Source organism: Penicillium angulare, assembly GCF_028827245.1.
Source record: "Penicillium angulare strain IBT 27051 chromosome Unknown utg000005l_segment0_segment0, whole genome shotgun sequence".
Classification (NCBI taxonomy): Eukaryota; Fungi; Ascomycota; class Eurotiomycetes; order Eurotiales; family Aspergillaceae; genus Penicillium; species Penicillium angulare.
Window position 1 is genome coordinate 1271110 of NW_026623164.1, and position 20682 is coordinate 1291791.

General features: G+C 45.0%; 4 protein-coding genes across 4 annotated transcripts; 1 reads left to right on the forward strand and 3 right to left on the reverse strand.

Annotated features, from left to right (window-relative positions):
• Positions 1 to 51: 51 nt before the first annotated feature.
• N7478_007865 (Zn(II)2Cys6 transcription factor domain-containing protein) lies at positions 52 to 827 on the reverse strand (the record flags this gene model as incomplete). Its single annotated transcript, XM_056924079.1, has 2 exons — positions 52 to 448; positions 610 to 827. The coding sequence occupies 2 exons, from the start codon at positions 825 to 827 to the stop codon at positions 52 to 54; spliced, it is 615 nt and encodes a 204-aa protein (XP_056776805.1).
• Positions 828 to 2859: 2032 nt separating this feature from the next.
• On the forward strand, positions 2860 to 3130 carry N7478_007866 (uncharacterized protein; the record flags this gene model as incomplete). The annotated part of the gene is made up of 2 exons (XM_056924080.1): positions 2860 to 2922; positions 2963 to 3130. 2 exons carry the CDS (start codon positions 2860 to 2862, stop codon positions 3128 to 3130), a joined length of 231 nt encoding a protein of 76 aa, XP_056776806.1.
• Positions 3131 to 11839: 8709 nt separating this feature from the next.
• On the reverse strand, positions 11840 to 12953 carry N7478_007867 (homeobox domain-containing protein; the record flags this gene model as incomplete). The annotated part of the gene is made up of 3 exons (XM_056924081.1): positions 11840 to 11986; positions 12050 to 12772; positions 12849 to 12953. 3 exons carry the CDS (start codon positions 12951 to 12953, stop codon positions 11840 to 11842), a joined length of 975 nt encoding a protein of 324 aa, XP_056776807.1.
• Positions 12954 to 19394: 6441 nt separating this feature from the next.
• On the reverse strand, positions 19395 to 20295 carry N7478_007868 (pyrroline-5-carboxylate reductase family protein; the record flags this gene model as incomplete). The annotated part of the gene is made up of 2 exons (XM_056924082.1): positions 19395 to 19687; positions 19746 to 20295. The coding sequence occupies 2 exons, from the start codon at positions 20293 to 20295 to the stop codon at positions 19395 to 19397; spliced, it is 843 nt and encodes a 280-aa protein (XP_056776808.1).
• Between the last annotated feature and the right edge of the window lie 387 nt (positions 20296 to 20682).

Here is a 20682-nt window from a genome sequence, read left to right on the forward strand (position 1 = left end):
CAGTTAGATTCTTCTTTCTATAATAGTCCAAAGAGACGTGGAAAGAAACACTCACAGTTCGATCAGTTTCAATGATAATTTAGCATCTACGATTCCTTGAGAGACAATATCTCCCAGTATTTCACCTTCGGCGGAGAACTGGTCTCTCTCACCGAAACATTCAACTTGTAAATCACGAATGAACTGGACCGGCTTTAAAGTAAAACTGGGTCCATGATCATTTAAAGCAGCCTCATCTATGCTGTTATTTCGAGTGGGGAAATTCGGGCTGCCGGCATTATGGGATGGTTGATTGACTATCTGTCGCATGAGATGGATCATTTCGCCCATTCCCCGCTCCAGAGACACCAATCGCTCCTCGATTGAAGGGATGGTTGCGTTGGCATCGGACCATGATGATGCATTGTCTTGATATCGCTCCGGTGTTTCAGGTAGCTCACACTCAAGTCTTGCAGAATGCACGAATTAGCTTGAAGGCTCTTGCTTAGATTGAAACTTGTTGCATTGGGTAATATTTTCGAGTGATCTCGGGGTTTTAAAGGTTGTAACCCGCAGACAAACGAATTTGACAAGTCTTCAAAAGATAGCACAACGCAAATGAACACAAACCTTAGAGATAGACAACGACGGCAAGCGTGACCACGAGGGTCCAAATCACAACGAGTTTTCAGCTTGCGACATGTATTGCAAGCAGTCATTGACCGACGAATTCGCCCCCGGGGCCGTGAATCTTGCCCGCCCGAGTCAAGTCGGTGGCCATCATCGGTGGCAGCAATGCTTTTGGTTTCCCAAGAGGAAGCGCTATGTGCAGGTTCGGTGCGCGTCATTGCATTTGAAATTTATGTGCAACGAAAAGAAAGAAGAAGAAAATTAATCATGAATCATTTGATATGTAGAACAAGATGATGAGAGGGGGAGATAGAGGGGAGAAATAGATCGAAGTGATCAACAATTGGACCCTTAATTGCCAAGAGGTTTCAAGGTCACGAAGATCATTTTCAGAGGAAGGTGGAGAGTAGAAGGCTTATAACAGATAGAGGGCCAAGTTGGGAGTAGCCAATTGCGACAAGGCACTGATTACTGACGATATCATCCACTCTCCCAACTGCCCAGTTGCGCAGGTACGTCGATCCACTTCAAGGCGGACCTGGGGTAAGTTTCAAGGCATCCGTCAATCTTAATGTGCCCACTCTCTCCCCGACGAGCTTCTAGAAAGAGTGACTCCGCCGTGCTTGCTTCTAGGCGAGAGGGGTTGATAGTCTCGTGCATCGGCTTTTTGGGATTTTCTTTATATTATTCTTGATTTTATCCTTTTTTTTTATTTCTTCCCCTCCCCCTAAAACTATCGTTATTAACTCTCTTCGCCGATGTGAACCGCCTAGAAACGTTCCGGGCGGGAAGAGGGGTTAGAGTGGCACCAGACTCGATCTGATCTATCTTGCGTTAGAAAGGTCTCACTAGTCTAGAAATCCTTATCATCGTACTCGGTAGATCCTTGATAACTCTTCCCCTGATCTACCAAGTTTTTTCTAGATAATTACCCCTTTGACCAGAATGACGGTGATCTCCGAAACCAATTTGGGTGACATGATACGGGCATTGGGGGGCTGGTCCTGGGTGTGAGTCCACACCTTAATGCTGGCTTCCTAAATGGATCAAGCAATGTGGGATCGATATCATATCATGCGTTTGGTGGAGTCGAGGATAGGAATGAAGTGGAGAATTCAAGGCTTGGGGTTGGTAGATTAGCATGTGCAATTGTCTCGCAGGAATCTGGTCGGGCCAGTCGATATCCAAGAATAGACGGGGATTGGTCCCAGTGTGAAAGCAATGCGACTCTGTAACTTTCTGGACCCCGGCTAACGCCGGATCGCTAATGGGCTACTGCATAGGCCCCTACTAGCGTTATCCATAGCGACTAACGTCAAAGAGAACCGGGTTAAGTCTAGCCTACTGCGAGTCCGTCACCTATAAGCGGGAAACGTGGATTTTTGGTCTTTTCTATGGCGTATCCATGGTCCAATCCTTCTCCCCCAAACCCGAAGAATCCCTCATTGACCCCTGTGGACAACGTGCTTTCGTAAAAATAATACAATCCCGCCGGCACCGCCTGGAAAGACATTTCTGGGTTTTCCGGGAATACTCTATACCATCATCGTCTTATCAAGTTCCCGCCCCCAGCCGCTCTGGATTTTAATGTTTGGGAATACGGGAACCGATAGTTTCTCCCAAACGACTAACATGCAAGTCCATGAACCATTGGCCGTTGAAGGTTAAAAAAACAGAAAAAACAAATACGATCTTTTTTAATCGCGCACTTTCTAAACACTGTTAAGCGAAAGGACAAGGAGGGTGTAGAGAAATAAGAGACCTGGGAAGCCGAGGCTTATTCGTCCCACCCCCACTGGTGGATCCACTTTTCATTGTGGTTTAATATAGGTGTCCTGCAGGCAGTTTGGTGCCTGCCCATTTGAGATATAGCGCAATCTTGGGTTCTCAAAATGTGGAAAATGAGGTCAATGAGCGGTCTGGATCCCAATTGATATGCTTAGTGGCTTATATTGGCCCTCGTAGTTCTTGTGGTCAATTCTGGGGTAATCCAATCCTAGCAGGTGGGATTGGATGGATTGAGGGGGCCGTTGGTACATTTTCAATGAAGGATTCAGTATGCATTTACCAAAAAGGGCATGCCACCTATCCTTTGTTTGCCGCTAGACACGTTCTCACCGCTTGCGTGTGACTCTGCGGAATTTCATGCATTAAAGGCTGTTGATCGCGCCAAGTCTGGTGGTTATGGTTCAAGAGATTTAAGCAACGCCGAAGGGGTCTGAGACTGCGACCTTGTCATTCATCTCCAGAATGGCTCACACATGGGCTGAGCAAGCTGCGGGTCTGGACGAAAAAGGCCCACATCATGCACATGTAAGTTGACACGAGAAAAAGGAACGTGAGGAGTCTATAGTTTCATGTTCCCCTCTCTCGTCATCACGACGCAAGAGGATCACAAACGGAAGGTCATTTTGGAACAGGGGATATTGGAGGACTCTTACAGAAGCTGGACGCGCTTATGCAGGCCATCACTTTAGACAACTCAACAATGTTGCAGCCAGAAAGTATAAGTCCAGGATGATCGGACCAATCATTGTGAACCCATACCTGGCCCGTTCCAATCACGATCCCCACGAATAGAAATTCCTCCGTGGTCGAACGGGATCACCACCGTCGCGTAATCTGCTATTGGCGGATAAGATATTTTCCTTTTCCTCATTAGTCCGCCCTGTATGCTCGAGAACGCCGTAATCCTGCTTCTATGCATTAGGTTCATCGAACGGGTTCAAGCCACTCGTAATGCGGTGACGACAGTCAATATGTTCAAGGTTTCTTGGAACATGCCATACTTATTCCGGATTAGTTTCGGAAGCAAACAAGCGATCCAGGTGTTAGAAAAGATAAGCAAAGGTCACTGCCTAGAAAGCGGATGTAGCCGTCCGCTTTATGCCCCCAAAGTAAGACTGGGCATATCTAGAATCTCCTCGAGTTGCCGACGCAAAGCGATCACATCAATCTAAAGTACTCGAGCATCATCGAGTATACAACATTTGGAGGAGGCGCAGCTGGCAAAATCCGACTGTTCCCGCTGTTATTTTCCATTTTGGGGTCCAATTACCGACTTCTCAGACACAAAGAGATTGCAATCTGTCGGTCGTACGTAATTTGTAGAGACCGTTATTTCATAGTTTCTTCGGTCCGTGAAATCCCTCAGTAGCTTCACATTAGATCACCCTGTGGTCAATTGGTCAATTGAACAGCCAGGTCACCAAAAATGAGGTAAACGTCTGTTGAAAGACCGCGCACTACTTCCCAACTTCAAAAGACTCATCAATTATTGCGAGCCACGATTGATTTGAGGCGAGTCTTCTCAGAGCGCACATCTTGATCTTAAATTCTGTGCGTTATTTTTCTCACTCCAGATTTTACTGCAAATGACTTCAAATATTCGTTTTCTCGAATGTGCCGGCAATCTCGATGCATGTTTGCGATGCCACGTATTCCTGCAAGATGTATATCAAATCCTTGAGAAAGGAGCTGCCATCTGCCTACCATCTGCCTACCATCGTTCATATAAATGATGTCGAGAATGCTGCGGGTAGCGACACTTCATATGGTCGGCTAATGTCGACCTAACCTGCCGCACGGACAGTTGGCTCCAATCCCATTGCCATTTTGTTGGAGAATCCGTTGTCTGGATCCCAATTCCATTCTAACGCTTCGATTCCGCTATTTCGGGTTCAATTGTGAGAAATGGAGATGATTGAACCATATAGAGGCATAATCCTAACTGAAAAATGAAAATAAAGTCAACATCCCGCATCATGCAACAAACCTAGCAAGCTCTATTGCAAGCCCATGGGATTTGAACGAGGTCCCTGGCATTATGGGGATCAACAAGATATTACCACTCTTCCTTTTCGACTCTGAGCCTGTCGCTGGATTTTGATCTTCAAGCATAATGCGCTCCAAGGTCTGTACAAAAATTCGTAGCTTTCGAGGCAGTTGAGAGGATATAAGTACAGTAAATTTTAGCTGGCTATAAATAGGGACAGGGAGTTTTTGTGACACAAGAAAACCTATGGTGAGACAGCTGAATCCTAGTAGATACGACATTGGCCCATTCTTCTACATCAATCGATAGAATATGACTAATTTCGCGTCCACAAAAGCAGTTAGAGCAACGTCACCTTACCATCGGCTAATTTATTGTGTTGACATGGAAGAAACTCACTGGCTATTTCTTCAATGTGCAAGAAATTGCTGTCATCAAATTTGTCCATGGATGTTCGAGCCACTGCCTTTGAGCAAATTTTCAATCCTTCGAAACTTCATGGCTGGTCTAATGAGTCCGAGTCCCTGCATAGTGGGCCATGCCGCATATTCTTCAGGAAAATTTTCCTATGAACCAATCATGAGCCGAGGAAAACTTCCGTAGGCGTTTCGTGATCAAGCAACAGGATATTCTATAAATATACATTGACATATTCCATTGGAGTATTCTAGTCACATAGCTATCGGTACGGAAGGTGCATCATGGGTATTTAGGCCCATTTGCCTAGATTGACGTAAAAGCTAATCGAAAAACAATTAGAAGCAAATTCCAAGGTTCTTACGTTTGCACCTACTGACTGGCTTACAGCAAATAGGAAGCTGGAGATGCCCCACGTGTACATGCTTATTTGCTTACTCAAAATGGCAAAGCTGTAAAAGTGATGCAGGCTTCTAGAATCACGGCAATAACCGGCTTCCGACATCCGACGGTACTCGGCTCGCTGATTAGCAAGCTATAACTGCGGCATGCCGCTCCTTTCGGTGATTCGTGGTTAATTGATATTCTAGCAGATCTAGATATGGACCCCACCTTATTTGGTACCACGGGATGCATTATGGTGCCCATAAATTATACCCAAGTTATTCCCGTAACCACCTTGCACACAAATCTACACTCTAAGTATAGCTCTGCAAGCTAATAATATGCACTATCTTGAGCTATAATAGCATGTGACAGATCAATCCAGTGTCAATAAGAATCAATACGACGATGAACCTCGGAAGGTACTTAGTATATACTACATAGCTGTGCTTGACTAGCATGGGTAGTACTAGTTAGTAGCGGTCATAAGAGAGATATGCTCATAGCCCCCTGCCATGGAGAATGATCCTGGTCGTGTCTTATAACGAACAAAATTGCACATGCATAGCTTTTTGATATATTCAAGTTGTGACGAAAATATAAATCCAGACCTCCACTATTGAGGTTTAAACTAGTTATTTCCCTGTTTTCCCGCGCTGAATAAATTTGATCTTTGAGCTATATCTCTGTATCGGGAATTTAATAATGCTACTATTATGCCCCTGCAATAGCTATAGTATTGTACGTTCAATATTATGACATCTGGAGAGTCACTTGCATATCATAGAGATTTACAATTCCTATAGACAGGTGATCAGGTACATCCTTTTTACCAATTACTTCCAATTTTTTCCATTGCCGCGGGACCTTGGGATTGTTTGGCTCTTGCAAAATGGAACTCCTTATGCTTATTTTCGTACATTATACCTTTATATTCGATATATCATGTTTCAATAACCACTCCGTCTTTTATGCCTACATTTCAATGCAAGATCCTCGCGAATTTCGCATTAAATCTGTTACATCTCACAACAGAATCTCTTTCCTCTGCAACGTGCTAGTCTAAGGTACTAGTATTTCAAATTCAAGGTCCAAATGTGACATCACGTATGAGAGTGCCGTGATATTTTCATTCTGCTATATATAGATGTTGGCAATACTGTAATGCCATCTGATGTCGGCTAAGTATTTCGAGTTGTGGCTGCTTTTGAACCTTGGAAGAGGTTGAACCATGAAGGACTGCAAGAAAACTCCAATTTCCACCCACTATTAAAACCACCCATAAATTGGTTATAATACGCGTTTCAACAGACACTTTGGGTTTGGTTTCATTATCTAGACAGGTAAGCTCTATGAAGAACTAGATAGACTTGAGATCAAATCCAAATGACTGCTTGTCAAGCCTCAGCTTCATCTCGAAGTACTTTTTCATGAGAATTATTTTCTGGACACTTATGGGTTATAACTCTCAAGACTTGTCCCATCTCGTTGAATAATAACTCTGTACGAATTTTGATGTAAAAAGACCCAGTAGTGCGAAAATAGTGTGAGCTTGGGCACCTTCCCCTCTCCAATGAACAAGTCAAAAAGATAATTAGAATTATCCGAAGACGATAATGCCATATGTCCCCCAGCCATTGGGGTTGAGTTGATCATCCTACAGCGGAGAAACGATCGAGGGTATATTGATTCCAGGTATAAAGGTCCAGGTCGGTGGTGGTATTGAAGACACACGTGCAGTAGAATGATATCATGAAACATGAGGCTTTAAGTGCATGTTTGAATAGCTTCAAGTTGATATTTCTCTACGCTTCCGCCCCAACGTTCTGTAAGGCTTTAGCATATACATGACTCCCTTACTACCGATACTTCTCCTCTATCGATAACAGTGACATATCACAAGTGTTTGAATGACATACGATAATAGCTTTTGGCTGGCGCTAATGCATGCCTGGATTCGCTCTTTTACTTTTATTTGATACAGCCATGGAAGCTTAGCCTTCGTTTTCAAATTCTAAGCTGAATTAGGTATACTGGAGCAATCTGGTCCCGCATTTTCACCAGAGGTTTTATTCACAGTATATTGTCCACGGGGACAGTGGAAGTGTGGTCGTAGTTTTGGATTGTGTCCTAGAGCTCATTCAATTGTGAATAGGCCTTTTGAATAACTGGAATACCAATATTTAGTATGATTCGAATGTTTCCCGGATTACTTACTTGATCTGAGTTGGAAGTGCTTCATATAAATACGCAAAATTTCGACAACTCATGTTTAGATCCATATGAATAATAGAATTACTTGAAACAGAATCGTTCCCATTATTATTCAAATTAGCTTAGGTAGAGGGCTTGATGTTACATTGATTCTTCCCACTCGTGGATCCCAAGATCTGTACAAACTTGAATCCCCTGGATATGACTACAAGTACCTGGTAGATATAGTAATATTTCAGATTGTAAGCTGGATTGGCAAACACATGGACACTAAGAGCAAATCATCGAAAGTCCCGAGTTTTGTTGTTTGCACACGTGGTGAATCCATTATTTTTGTATTATGTTAACACGCCACTTCAAAATATCAGATATCAACGAGCAAGCTACGCATGAGGTACACATCGCCCGCGCCTACAGAGTACAATATTAAATTTGGCATCGCCTAGGCCTGCAGCTGTCACTTCGGCTAGCCGGTTCACTCATCCAAAGTAAATTTAATCCATGGATTTTCGCACCGACCATTTTTGCCGAATTTACCGAATCCTGAAGTTCGCATCCACACCATAACCATGTACTCCGCACCTTAGGACCGAACCCGAAATCTTCACCGCGCCCTCTTTGCTCTTCTCGGCAAACTCCGTGCTTACAAGTCAAAGTCAGTTGGCGACCTTAAACTTAGCCACAAATGCGGGCTTAGCGATTTCTCGGTTTGATGTTCCAGAAGAAAATTCAATAGTCCCGGGATGAGACCATGCTATAGTAACATTGGCCCAGGCTGCCGGCACTATTGATTTTGCTAAGTGGAACGGTGGGTCCAGCCGTCGATCAATCGAATGATTGACAAGAACAAAGCACAAAAAAATAAAAAATTCAATAGTGTGATCCATCGCGATCCATCGAGATCCAAAACCTTGACACATCCCTTTCTCCGCACCATGACAGTGTAGCCTTGTGAATTTCCAAGGTTCGTGTCTGTGTATCTACACTTTATACGCCCGACGCCTTACCAAGGCTGGGTACCCAAGCTGCCTAAGAAGGAAGGAGACATTTGGCTATGTTACATGATCATCTATCTGCAGATAAGAACATCTTACAGGAAAGATAATAGGGCAGGGCAATTTATGATGTGAGGGTCAAAGTTGCAACTTTGATGTTTCTCCGCGTTCTCCGTATTATGGGCGAATAAAAAGAAAAATAGGAACAACAAAAAAGAAACTTGAACATAAACATTTGTATCAATAAATTACCGTACGGGATAGAAAAAAACATGAATCATGAATAAAGAAATGAATGAATAAAAACAGTTCGCTGATCCTGCAATCAAACCCCATTGGCTTGCAGGAAAACTCACCGATGAACACCCTCACGAACACCTCGATCTGCACCAGATCGTCATAGGCGCCCACCCAGACTGACATGAGATAGCTCACATTTTTCAAAAAAAGAAATGATAGCTCCGATGCATCTCGCCCCTAGAACCCTCGCAGATAATAAGAATGTATAGATCATGATTGAGATTATCTTGATCCTCTTCACAGGCTTGCAGCGCGAACAGCGGCTGTGACACCCCATCGTGCGCCAGAACGTCATGGGCTGAAATTCACCGCTATGTGATTAATCAAGTTATAGCTTCATCCCTGACTGCTTATGTTGCACTATCCTCAACCAGCCACCCCTGTCGATGGCTGCGCGGGGAAATAAAGGATAAATATCTCCGGGATATATGATTCGTTGCGTCCCTGTCGCTCTACGCGCCAGGAATTTTGTTCCAAGTTCTTACCCTGGTCTCTGGTCTCTGGATGTGACCAGGGCTTGCATAACCGCGCCCAATGCTGGCTTCCCGCTGTCTCTTCCCTGTCATAGACTGACTCTGGGCCTTTAATCTTTGATTCGGTTTTTATCTATTTTGTTCCGTATTGGCCTATATGCTTCATGCAGCTATGTGCTGGTGTTGGGCGTCTATACAGGAATTGGTAGCGGGGACCTTAAGACCCATATTGATGATCCCCGAATTGGAAATTGACTTTGTATGCACTTCCCTTCAGCATGAACCCCTAATGATCCTCCTGCCCGGAGCAAACCCCGAATAGGATCTATAATCAATTATACTCTTTGATTTCTCACTCCATCTCATGGCATGTCGGACATATTCCGTATTTGACATCCTTTGACCGCCCCCATCGTGACAGCAAAGGATTGGAATCCATAATTGACACATTTATTTCTTCATTTCATTTTTCTGGTATTCTAATTTGCCCATCAAATCCCGATTATTTTCCGCGCATATCATTTTCTGGTTTGAAGGTATACCGCCGGGTCCAGTCCCCAATATTGGAAAGATTTGTCTCAGACGATAAAGTGAAAAGAAGTCACCCAAATGGCGATCAGAAGAAGTATGGCTCGACGTATCACCGCCTCAGACCCCGAATCCACATAACAGCGGGGATGTGGACTCCAGCTGGCGCAAGCTACAATTCCAATGTCCCCGAGATTACTCCATGTGGCAGCTATATCACCGTGGTTATCGGTATCTTTGTGGGTGGGATTCTCATCCGCAGGATTCACGTGGCTGGCACCAACCTTGGTCCTCAATCGGTCCTCAATTTAAAGAAAAAAGGGAATTTTAAAAAAAGGGAGAAGAAAAAAAAAAACTGCCTGTCTACTCTAAACTTTAGCTTTCGAATGGCGTGCCCCGTATTCTGAGACGTGGGTGTCATCATCTAACGGTGGAAACACTCCCCCAAACAACAAGATCTAAAATTTGGGACTGAATCTGGAAATTAAAGGGGGCTTTTCTTTTCGACATTTGAGTTTTTCGATTCCTTTTGACACCCCCTTGACAGCCGTCAATCTCCGACACAAGTGATAGGCCAGAGTTCGGCAAATAGATTCCGTTATTTTAACCGCGCGGACGAACCAAACTCTAAGCGCTGTGAAAAAGGGCAGAGATCCCGAGATTCACACTTACAGTACGTTATTGAGATTGATTACGACGTCATGGAATAGACAATGGCAAAGAGCGGAACGTAAATCTCGATCGCATGAATTTCCAGGTTGGCATTTGGGTCCATGTGGGTCCGGTCAAGTTGGCAGGTCGGAGAAGGATGAAAATAACCAGAGTTATTGGAATCCGGATCCATGGGAAAGTTGGAGTGATCCCAATATTGAGTCGTCGGCATCTGTGACGGCTAATCGTGAAAGACAAAGTAAATTAGGTGGGAAGCTTGGATCGGGATCAGAGTATTTCCCGCAATTTGCGATCCCTGCTAATATCCAGGCAGCAGAGGATTAAAGATTCGAGTTACAGGGTCGACGAGACGGAAACAATAATGTGTTTCAAGGAACGAAGGAGTCCATAGTTGGAGCCTCAATATCCGTAGTCCCCCGTAGTGATTCGGATGTGCCGGGCCTTTTTTTGTCTCAGGAGGTTCAAAATTCAAAATTCAAAATTCAAAAACCAATGCCAGCTGAACTCTCTCCGTTTTTTTACACACTCCTTCAGCTTGAATGAGGTGATCAGCATTTAGATTGGCTGGAAAAGTGGCTCCTCCGTGCCGCCTGGGCGTAAGGCATGATCCACGTTTCCCGTCATGCGTGCAATAATACGGGATCGTCATGTGTTTTCTGGCGGGGAGGGGAGGTGATATGCATTTTATCGATTATGATTATCCACTACTCTCGAATAAGAGAGGCGAAAAGCAAGATATTATTTGTAAACGAAAGGGGAGGGGGGAAGATCATGTCAATCAAATGGAAGGATCTGTCATGCTAATTTATTGAATTTGGAACCGGTAGAACGCCGAGTAATGCAAATCTTGGGCCTGGCGCGACATCCGAGGTATGCGATGAGGATCAAGTGCAGTGCGACAGATGCATAGAGACTCGATCAAATGATCCAAATAGAAAAAGAAACGAATAATAATAGTGAATAAAAAAATAAGAGCCCATCCAATGATAATTTCCCGTAAATCCCTAGTACCCCCTTTCCCGAACAACCCGCTTGATAAATAACATCCAAAGTCATAAAATAAGGGTATCAAGAAGTGGTATCTGAAGCTTCCCATGTCGCCATCATGGCAGAGGGATTTCATGATAACCAAAAAAGATGGATCTAACAATCTTGAGGCTGATAAAGAAATCGAATCAAAAAGTAAATAATAAAAAAGACATAGGAGAGAAAGTAATATGCCAGTCTATCTCCAACCGGTGCCGTGTACCCAAACCCCGTGGAATCATGAATGGAATGAGAAGAAAATTGGGGAGGGAAGCATTCCCTGTCGTAATCCGAACGCTGAAGTTGTTGATGCCGTGTATCATGTGCGTGGTGTTGATAATAATAGTAATAAGAGGCCGTTAAAAGAAGGATGCGAAATATCGTCTGCGCCGCAGGGGCGACTGCGACTCTTTTTTTCAATATGCATATGAAAAATTCATGTAAGTTTAATGGTGAGGAGAGGCTAAGTCGGAAGCCTGGTCGACGTCGCTGTAAGCCGAAGGCGAATGCCGCGAGTCATCTCCACCACTTCGCATTTGGTTGCGCAAAGCAGGAAGTTGTCGTCTCCGTGCATTAATAAACCAATTGCTGATCTGATAAAAAAGAAGAAATGTTAGCATGATTGAGACATGGTACTCAAAGGCGATAGTTCTTACCTGGCTTATCGACAAACCAGTGCGAGTCATAAACATCTGCTTATCCTCTTCACTAGGGTAAGGATGATCCAGATGCTCATGAAACCAGGCGCGCAAAATGTCTGTCACCGGCTTAGGCAGGTTACCACGTCGACGTTTGCTCTTTGAATCATTCGGGTCGCCCATTATACCAAAATTGGCTTGTTGGGGGCGTCCCATTATTGGTGGCGACAGTTGTTCTTGTTCACCCGGGTAAGCCATAGGGTGGCCGTAAGGCGGCTGTGCATGCATAATCGGGGTACCATATTGTTCTGCGGCTCTAGGATCGACCATTGGTCCAGGAATGGGGGCGGGTTGCGCAGCGCGATATTCGTGCGCATATGGGTCGGACCGTGGTGCTGGGGCAGGAGCCATCCTGTTTTCTGGATATCCCTTCCTGTCTTGCATGGGTCCCAAGTCTCGAATAGGCGGTAGAATGGGACTTGGTCCTCGTGCGGCGCTCTCTTGAAATCGCATAGATAGGTGATCACTCATTGGTCGTGTTGGGTGTTCGTGGGTTCGAGTAGTGTATTCATGGTGGTGCTCTCCATAGACTCCTTTGGGTGATTGGGCTGCGGTGTAACCTGGAATAGAACGAGGGTCTGCTACCATCTCATGCCCCGAGCTAGGGCGGCCTTGTGATTGAGGGCGTGAGTTATAGTATGTGGAAGAATCGATTTCATCGTGAAGGTGAGGTGGAATGATCTACAGTAATAGGTTTGTTAGCTTATTGGTTACCCTTGTCTTTTGCTTTTGCTGCACTGATTCAAGTGTAACTCACATCGCGAAATGAAGGTAGCTGTTGTTGAGAGTGACCAACCGGGGGCCGGCTTGTATATGAAATGGCCATGTTGGGGTCTTCGTCCAGCTCACGAGGCTGTGACATAGACGAGGTATAAATGCGGGTGGAGGGGTATAAAGCTATAAAGCAAAGCGTTCACAGATCAAAATAACTCTAAGCACAGCATTCACAGTCAGAGATCAGATTTGCGAAAATCAAATATGTAAGGAAGTAGGCTCCTTGGTGAAAGGTCCCTAGCCACACGAGCGCCACGTATAGTAGGATTTAAGGAATGAGGAGGGATAGAGAGGATTAAAGTAGGAATAAGAATAAATGGGGCTGAGGAAATGAAAGAGAACACACCTGGGATACTGGACTTGATTTACGTTGACATGGCAGAGTAGCCAAGGTCATGCAAGGTTGGGGAATGAGAGCGGATGGAAATGCGGTCCTTTTGGGGTCACCAAATAAGGCAGGGCTTGTACAATTTAAAATAAAAAAAGACATGTTCCGACGCAAGACCCAGCTGTTACAGGTCCATGGAAAGCAAGAACCAGGGGGGCCCAGAAAAATGACGATCGTGGGCGCAAGTGGGTACTTGGGAGCCACAAACTACGGAGCATCACTCCTCCGTGCCCTCAAGGCATGCAGACGGAGAAGAGGGGTACAAATCGCCAAAAAACCCTATGGAGCATCCTTAAGGTTGACCTTGACAGATACGCCAAGGATCTCTGTTGGTTCCTGTCAACCGGGCATAGTCCATCTGGCTAGTGCCAGGATCTATCAGGTGGCGCGGGCCTTCAGGAACTCCTCGTTCCCCGGTTCGGTGTTAGTTCGTGTTTGTATTCGGGTTATTCTAAATATTAGAATCTAAATACATGAATTTGATTTTTGAATAATTATTTTAAAAATAGGCAAATTTGAATAAATCCATCGAGATATGGATTCTGATGGGGTGGATTAATTTAAATTTATTTTATTTGCATTTTGCAGTTTTGGCATTTTTTTATTTTTTTATATTTTTATATTTTTTTTCACATCTTTATTATTTCCAATATTTTTATTTTATTATTTTATTATCATTGTTTCTTGGTGTCAGAGGGGACATTTGCGTCCAAAATCAGAAAACCATAAAGTCAGTCTAGTCTCCAAAGTAAAAAAAAAAAGGAAAATGAAAGAATAGGAAACCCCAAAATCCAGCTGAGACTGGTTTAAGAAACACTATTACTCCTAGTACCCCAAACATGCCCAAACAACCCAGTGGTTGACATTGTTTGGCGCTGATATCGTGAATAGAATAGCCGTGAAGGAAAACTGATCTCGGGCTTTTAAGGCATTTTTGGGTTTAATGACGGATCCTTCTTTGGGAAAATGCCAAATTATGGGAATTTATTGAAAAAAGAAAAAGAAATCTAACTGAGATCAGATCAATCGGCAAGGTCCGTAAGTCACCAGAAGTGCATCAAGTATTCTCTATAGGCATCTCCGACAGAGTACCCTCGACACATACCAAAGTCGGGGAAGGGGATGGAGGATGCCGGCAGTAGCAGCCGCAGGGGGGAGGGGGAAAGAGAGGCAAGAAGGTGGAGAACGGCCTTGTGCCATGTTGTGACTGTTCCTGAGTCAAGCTGAACTTAATTAATTCAAATACTGGACCAGACATCGATTGCTTTTTCGGTGGAGACCACAAGTTTTCTAGGAAATGGAGTCAAGAAGAAATTCATTAAATCTACCGAATTACGGCGGCAGGCGAGACAGAAGGATTTTCCTTTGCCAGTGGTAATTTTATGGAACTATCTCCCGTATGGTAAAAGTCAAACCAACCACATCACAAATGTGATCGGTGGATCGCACCTAGCCCAGAAAGCAGTCTCCGAGGCCAAGGAAGGATCGCCGGGGCCTTGAGATGGAAGACTCCCGGGGTGTGGTGAGTTCCACTTTGTAGGTTGTGTCAGACACCCATCGCAGCCTACGACTGGTTACCATCAGATCGCGACTCGTCCCGAGCTAGAGCTTATCCCGGACGGTGGGTAAAGGGTCATGTAATGTAAACCGAAAATAGTATTTTTGGTCCTTATTCTTTCTTCTTCTAGGACTTATGTCACAGACTTATTAAAGAGAACACGAGTAGTAGCTGGTTCGGGGGAATGGAGAACTTATCCCTGGAAGCTCTTGTGCACCAGGAGGGAAAGAAGGAGCAAAATGGAAAAAAAGGAAAAACAAGAACCTGACGGGAATCTTGTTCACCTCGGTTCGATCCTAAGTGTAAAAGCCTCTGATCGGTGGACACGAAGATCGATCGACCAAAGAACGAACACGAAAGGGAGGCAGAGACCACCGAAAAGGCTAGAGGGGCTGGTATCCGTGGTGTGGTCTCCTTGGCACATCAATGCCTGGACAGGGATGGGTAGATCGCCCACTCCGTAGGGGTTCTTCAAATCGTCTCCACTTCCTTCGAGATGAACCATACAGAATGTGGCGCATTGGATCCACGTCCAGTCCTTTTGCACTCCCGTACGTCAGATCATCCACACGGAGAATCCGCTAGGATCCATCCGTGACGCGACATTTGGCTTTTGGGGTTACGGAAAAGTGGACAAAAGAACAAGGCATGAGCTGAATGATCGGATCACTTGATTGGCGTGGGTTGATCTTCATGGGGGAGGGGAATGATGCACAGCTGATGGGAAAGACCGCCTTCATGCATATGATATCTCATGTTGTTTGGTGGTTTATTCTTTTCTTTTTTGTTTTCTTGGATGCATTTCTTTCTTTTCTTTTTTTTTCTCCCTTGTCATGCTGCTTGATCCCGCTACGGAATGTATTGTGATGGGGTGGGTGGTGGGTTAGTAGAAGGTGTGGGAGAGAGACTGACGTGGTTTGAAAGGAATCACTCCCCGGGATTTGAGTACCCCTCGATGTGACATGAGTGTCTGACAGTGGTTCTTGTGCTTCTAGCGTCGGTCACTTCTTATTGATCGCCATTGATCTTCCCTCTAATTTGATATTTGATATTTCCATCATATTTATCATGCGGCTCGCGTATCGCCTATATTTACCTTTGTCCCGTGTGGTCTCTAGCTAAATAACTAGCCACACTAGAAGTTTAGTTTACTCCAATTTCTTGCCACGCCAGACATTCAAAGCGAAAGATGGAAGAGACAACCGAGTCTCCACTTCCATGGTCCACATTTAGGCTGACAAGACAAATGGCACAAAAGCCCGGTTCCTCCAAGCATTTGCCCATCGGAGATCCTGCTAAGTGGGGATGCCACTCAAAAAGATGTAAGCTGGACTACAATGGGCCGTGTGATCCACGAGTCTTGAGTCGGCTATCCAATCATCCTCCAAGAAAGAGACAATAGATAATGTCCACTTTTCCTTGTTAGGTTTGGGTCCTTGAAAATGGCCGAAGCTATCACAAGGTATGTTCCTGAAGTGTACTCAGTACGGCGTACATACAGAGCTGCAAGTCAACGAGGGCCGCCCCGAAACACATTTGATTTAATGCTTGCACAGACACTATACCGGGCACTGCGCCCGACGTGATCTAACCCAAACTGCCTCGTTCAAGGTTCAAACAAAGGAGACTCCTCCCCGGTATTGTACCCCCAGCAATGTTTCGTGGCTGTCGATAATCCCTGTCAACTGCAATCAATGTGACACCCATTTTCCGGGTGTACGACATTTTTGGTCTTCCTCCGCAGAAATGAAGACTCCATCCGGCTTTTCTCCCACTTTACTAGTCGCTTATAAGCAAATTTCTTCCTTGACGGGCCGTCAAAAAAGGCGCTCTTCCCTAACATAGTAGTCAACCCCGGAGCTTAAGCAAGTCAAGTGTCGGGGAGGGGGGGGAGACGCCACTCGCGATTAACCAGGCGTCAAAGCAGATGCTAAGGTTCTTGCGGTCCACCCAATTAGACTGATCCATCTCCCCTTTCGGAACCACAGCGGAGGCCACTATGGAATTCGGATCCAGCCTCCACGAGGCCTTCGATCTGGATCTTTGTCAGGCTCGGTTGTGATTCGTTGGTCATTCAAGGGCGAGATCGCAGGCTAGCAGGCTAGCCGACTAGTTATGGGGGATTCGTGCTTTATTGCGGTCAAAGCCCTCCTTACTGGAGATCTTTCCCTGATTTTGTCCGCTTTGTCCTTTGTTATGTATACCGTACTTGATTTTTTTGATTCGTAATTTTGTTTTCTTATTCTTCCTCTTTGTCCAGTGCAGTCACAATATATTTCTTTTGATTGCGTGTGAAAGCACCGCATGAATTAAAAAGCAAATCTGGACTCGGATTCGACACAATTGAGAACAAAGAATCAGCAAAAGTTTTCCCGGTTAGACCTTCTCCACTGTGGATTCCCTGCCACCCCAAGGCACGACAAAGACAGAAAAGCCAAAAAGGAAAATTAAAAATTTCAATTATTTCCTCTGAATAATGACAGATCGTCATTCCTGCCATGATTGAACCTTGTCCATTCGCGAGATCCGAGATCGTGCAGAGGGATGCAGATCATCGGCTCTTGCACCAAGGATTGGCGCCAGCATGATGATCGGATAAGGTGCCCCCAGTACCCGGGGAATGGACGGAATAATTACTCCAGAACCGCGGAATACATAGCGTCATGCACCATGCAGGAATTTGTCATCGTGCAACCTAGCCTCTCCGAGGTCCCATACATATCCTGGTACTTGGTATTTGGGTATGGACGATCGCATTTTTGGGAAGTTTGCGCACCAACAAAGAACTTTAATTTCTATTTTGTTTTTGATTTGCAGCACTATAGAGTCACAGAGCACGGTTACAACGGATTGGGCGGTTTCTGTTTCTTTTTGGTTCTTTTCAAATTAATCAAAAGGAACGATCCTTCACTGCCAAGTGTAATATTGGCATTTACTCTTTGTTGAATTGGTTGAATTGATATAGGGTGGGGAAGGGGAGTTCACGCCTGCAAATTGCTATCTACCTACATCGTCTTACGCTTTCAATAGTTGGAGATTTCGGGGTCTGAACTTCTAATGATAACCCTTTTGGTTTTTTTTGTTTTTATTTTTATTTTTATTTTTATTTTAATTCTAATACATTGGTTCCCCGGGTATTCGGGTCTTTGATGTGATCTCAACTCTTTCAGTGAGGCAACATTTGAATCTCAACTGCATCCGTTGCCCTGCAAATATCAGTCCAAAATGCGAGGGATGGCATAAATCCCACAGGGCATCCAATTAAATACCAGCAAAATTCAAAAATAAATAATATAACATAATAAGAAACTTCACTGATCAAAGAATTGAATTTGAAAAAAGGGGAAAATGACAATAATAATAATCAAAACAGTAAGATCTCAAAGTTCGGCTACCACCTGTCATTCTCGATGGTTAATCTATCTGTCCCAACTCCCTGGTTTCTGGGAGACTGCGATCCGCTCATCTAAACCTTGTACGAAGTATTTCCCCATGTGCATGCTCCACATCCTCTCCTAACTCTGAAAAAAGCCTATGCCAACCCCCACAATATTATGCCTTTGGACCCAGCAGAGTGTAAACTTTTTAGCTATGACGCCTCTCATGTACCGAGCTATACTGCCAAGTGCTAGGTAACGTCGATAGCGTACTTTGTTCACTGGCATGGTTACTCCGTACGTGACTCAGTTTTGGGTATCACTTGTTCTGCAGCGATCTACACAGTCTTCTCGGTCGTCGGTGAGGTGTCAGTGTCCCACGAACCGGGCTGTCAATGGTTGATAAGCCCCTGCAGCAGACTCGATCCAGTCTTTTGCTTAGACCATTCTGAGCTCCAATGCCTGTTTGTTGCCCTGTTTGCCCCCTGCTACCTGTAAGTACCTCTGTACATACATTATAGTATGCGTCGTAGTACAGCAAGGGTTGCCCAACAGTCTTGATCTTGCATCTTGTTGACTCCATACCGCTTTAATGACATATACTGGTCTCGGATATAACCGACTCCAAAATAGCCTGCCATCTTATTTTATTTTAGTTTATGTAAAACCTCAAAAAATTTATTAATAAACTCTTCGGCAGGTGCGTATTTTCTTTCATGATGTAAGGAAGGTTAGTACCTAATACAACAGCCATCGTCGGGCACACCTACATAGAACATAGTCTACTAGCATGCCAGTACTACTGATTCTCCATTAGTTCCCTACGTCCACGTATGGAACCCGAGGAAAAATTAAGTGGTGCATCTGCATATTGCATTAAACTCCAAAGTGACATCAGTTGAAGGAGTAGACATCTGGTCACTGCCTTTATCGATCAAACATGCTGGCCACGGGGTCTGACCTCGTGAATGATTTTCATCAAACTGACCTACATATCTGCTGCAGTTCATGCCCAGGTATCTAACAGGTACTTTTAGTGATCGGCCCAAACTTACAACATTAGCCATAGATACTATTATCTTTTCAAACACCATTCTAAAATGCTCAAGTGGAATGTCTATGTCTAGAAGTTCAAGACGATTCAAGCCCTTGTCTTCCCATTGCCTGTCTTATATTTTGGTATATTCTATAGGCTAAACAGATCTATCATTTCGCACCAAGCTCAGCAGACCGCGACGTAGCCGCCCGAACAGCCTTATCAACAATCTCCTGGAATCCCTCACCCTCGAATGTCTGTAAAGCAGCATATGTAGTTCCATTGGGACTAGTCACGTTCTTACGAAGTTGACTAGGCTCATCAGACGACTGAACGAGCATCTTGCCCGCACCAAGACAAGTCTGAGTAGCCAGGCGAGTTGCCTGCTCCTTCGGCAATCCCAAAGCAGTAGCACTAGCTACAAGATGCTCAACCATAGCAAAGAAATAAGCAGGCCCAGATCCTAAAACATCATTCCATTAGCAACAATCACCTCCATCCAAGCATATCAATAAACTCACCAGAAAGACCAGTGACAACGTCAAGCAGATCCTCCTTCTCAACCCACTCAGTAGCCTTGCTAACACTGCTCAGCAGCGAGTTCACAAGCTCCTTCTCCTCGCCCGTTACCGTCGCACTAGCAAATGCACCTGATGCACCTTCTCCAACTAGCGCAGGTGTGTTCGGCATAACGCGCACAACGTGCGCAGATCGCCCGTCCTTAGTCGTCGACCACTCCTCCAAACTGCTCAGTGTGATTCCGGCCGCGATGCTAACCACGACGGGGAGGGATTGCCGCTCGCCCCATGAGGCGCCGAGCTCTTCGCATACGCTCTTAGCTACTTGTGGCTTGACGGCGATGATGACGATGTCGGCTCTGGCGCCCGCTTCGGCATTCACAGTTGTTGTCTGGACGCCTGTTGCGGCGAGCTTTTCCCGGTTGACTTCCCATGGCTCGGAGACGATGATGTTCGATTTGTTGACGCCTTTGGTGGTTAGGCCGCCAATGATGGCGGAGGCCATGTTGCCACCGCCGATGAAGGCGATCTTGCTGTCTTGGAGGGAGGGCATTGTGTTTGGGGTTTGGGTTTGGGTTTGTGGTTGGTGTTTTGGACGTGTTGGTTGGAGGTTTTGGTGTTGAGATTCCCCCACTTTTTGATAGCTTATCGGTGGTGGGGTAGGTAATGAGTATGTACAATGCCCGATATCGGTTTTGGGGAGAAAGTATAGGAATGAAAGGATATTTGGTTAATATCTGGAGACGGGCCTTTTTATATCATTCAATTGATTTATTTGCTTTACTGATTTCCCCGCTAAATGTCAATTGGTGACACATCGCTGGACTACAACTGGGTCACGTGGCTGCTTATCACTCTGCCCGGGCCGGTCAGCCGGGATAGAGTAGGCAATGCTGGGGTCGCATGGGGTGGAACTTGAAGGAAGTGGGTTAAGTTATCT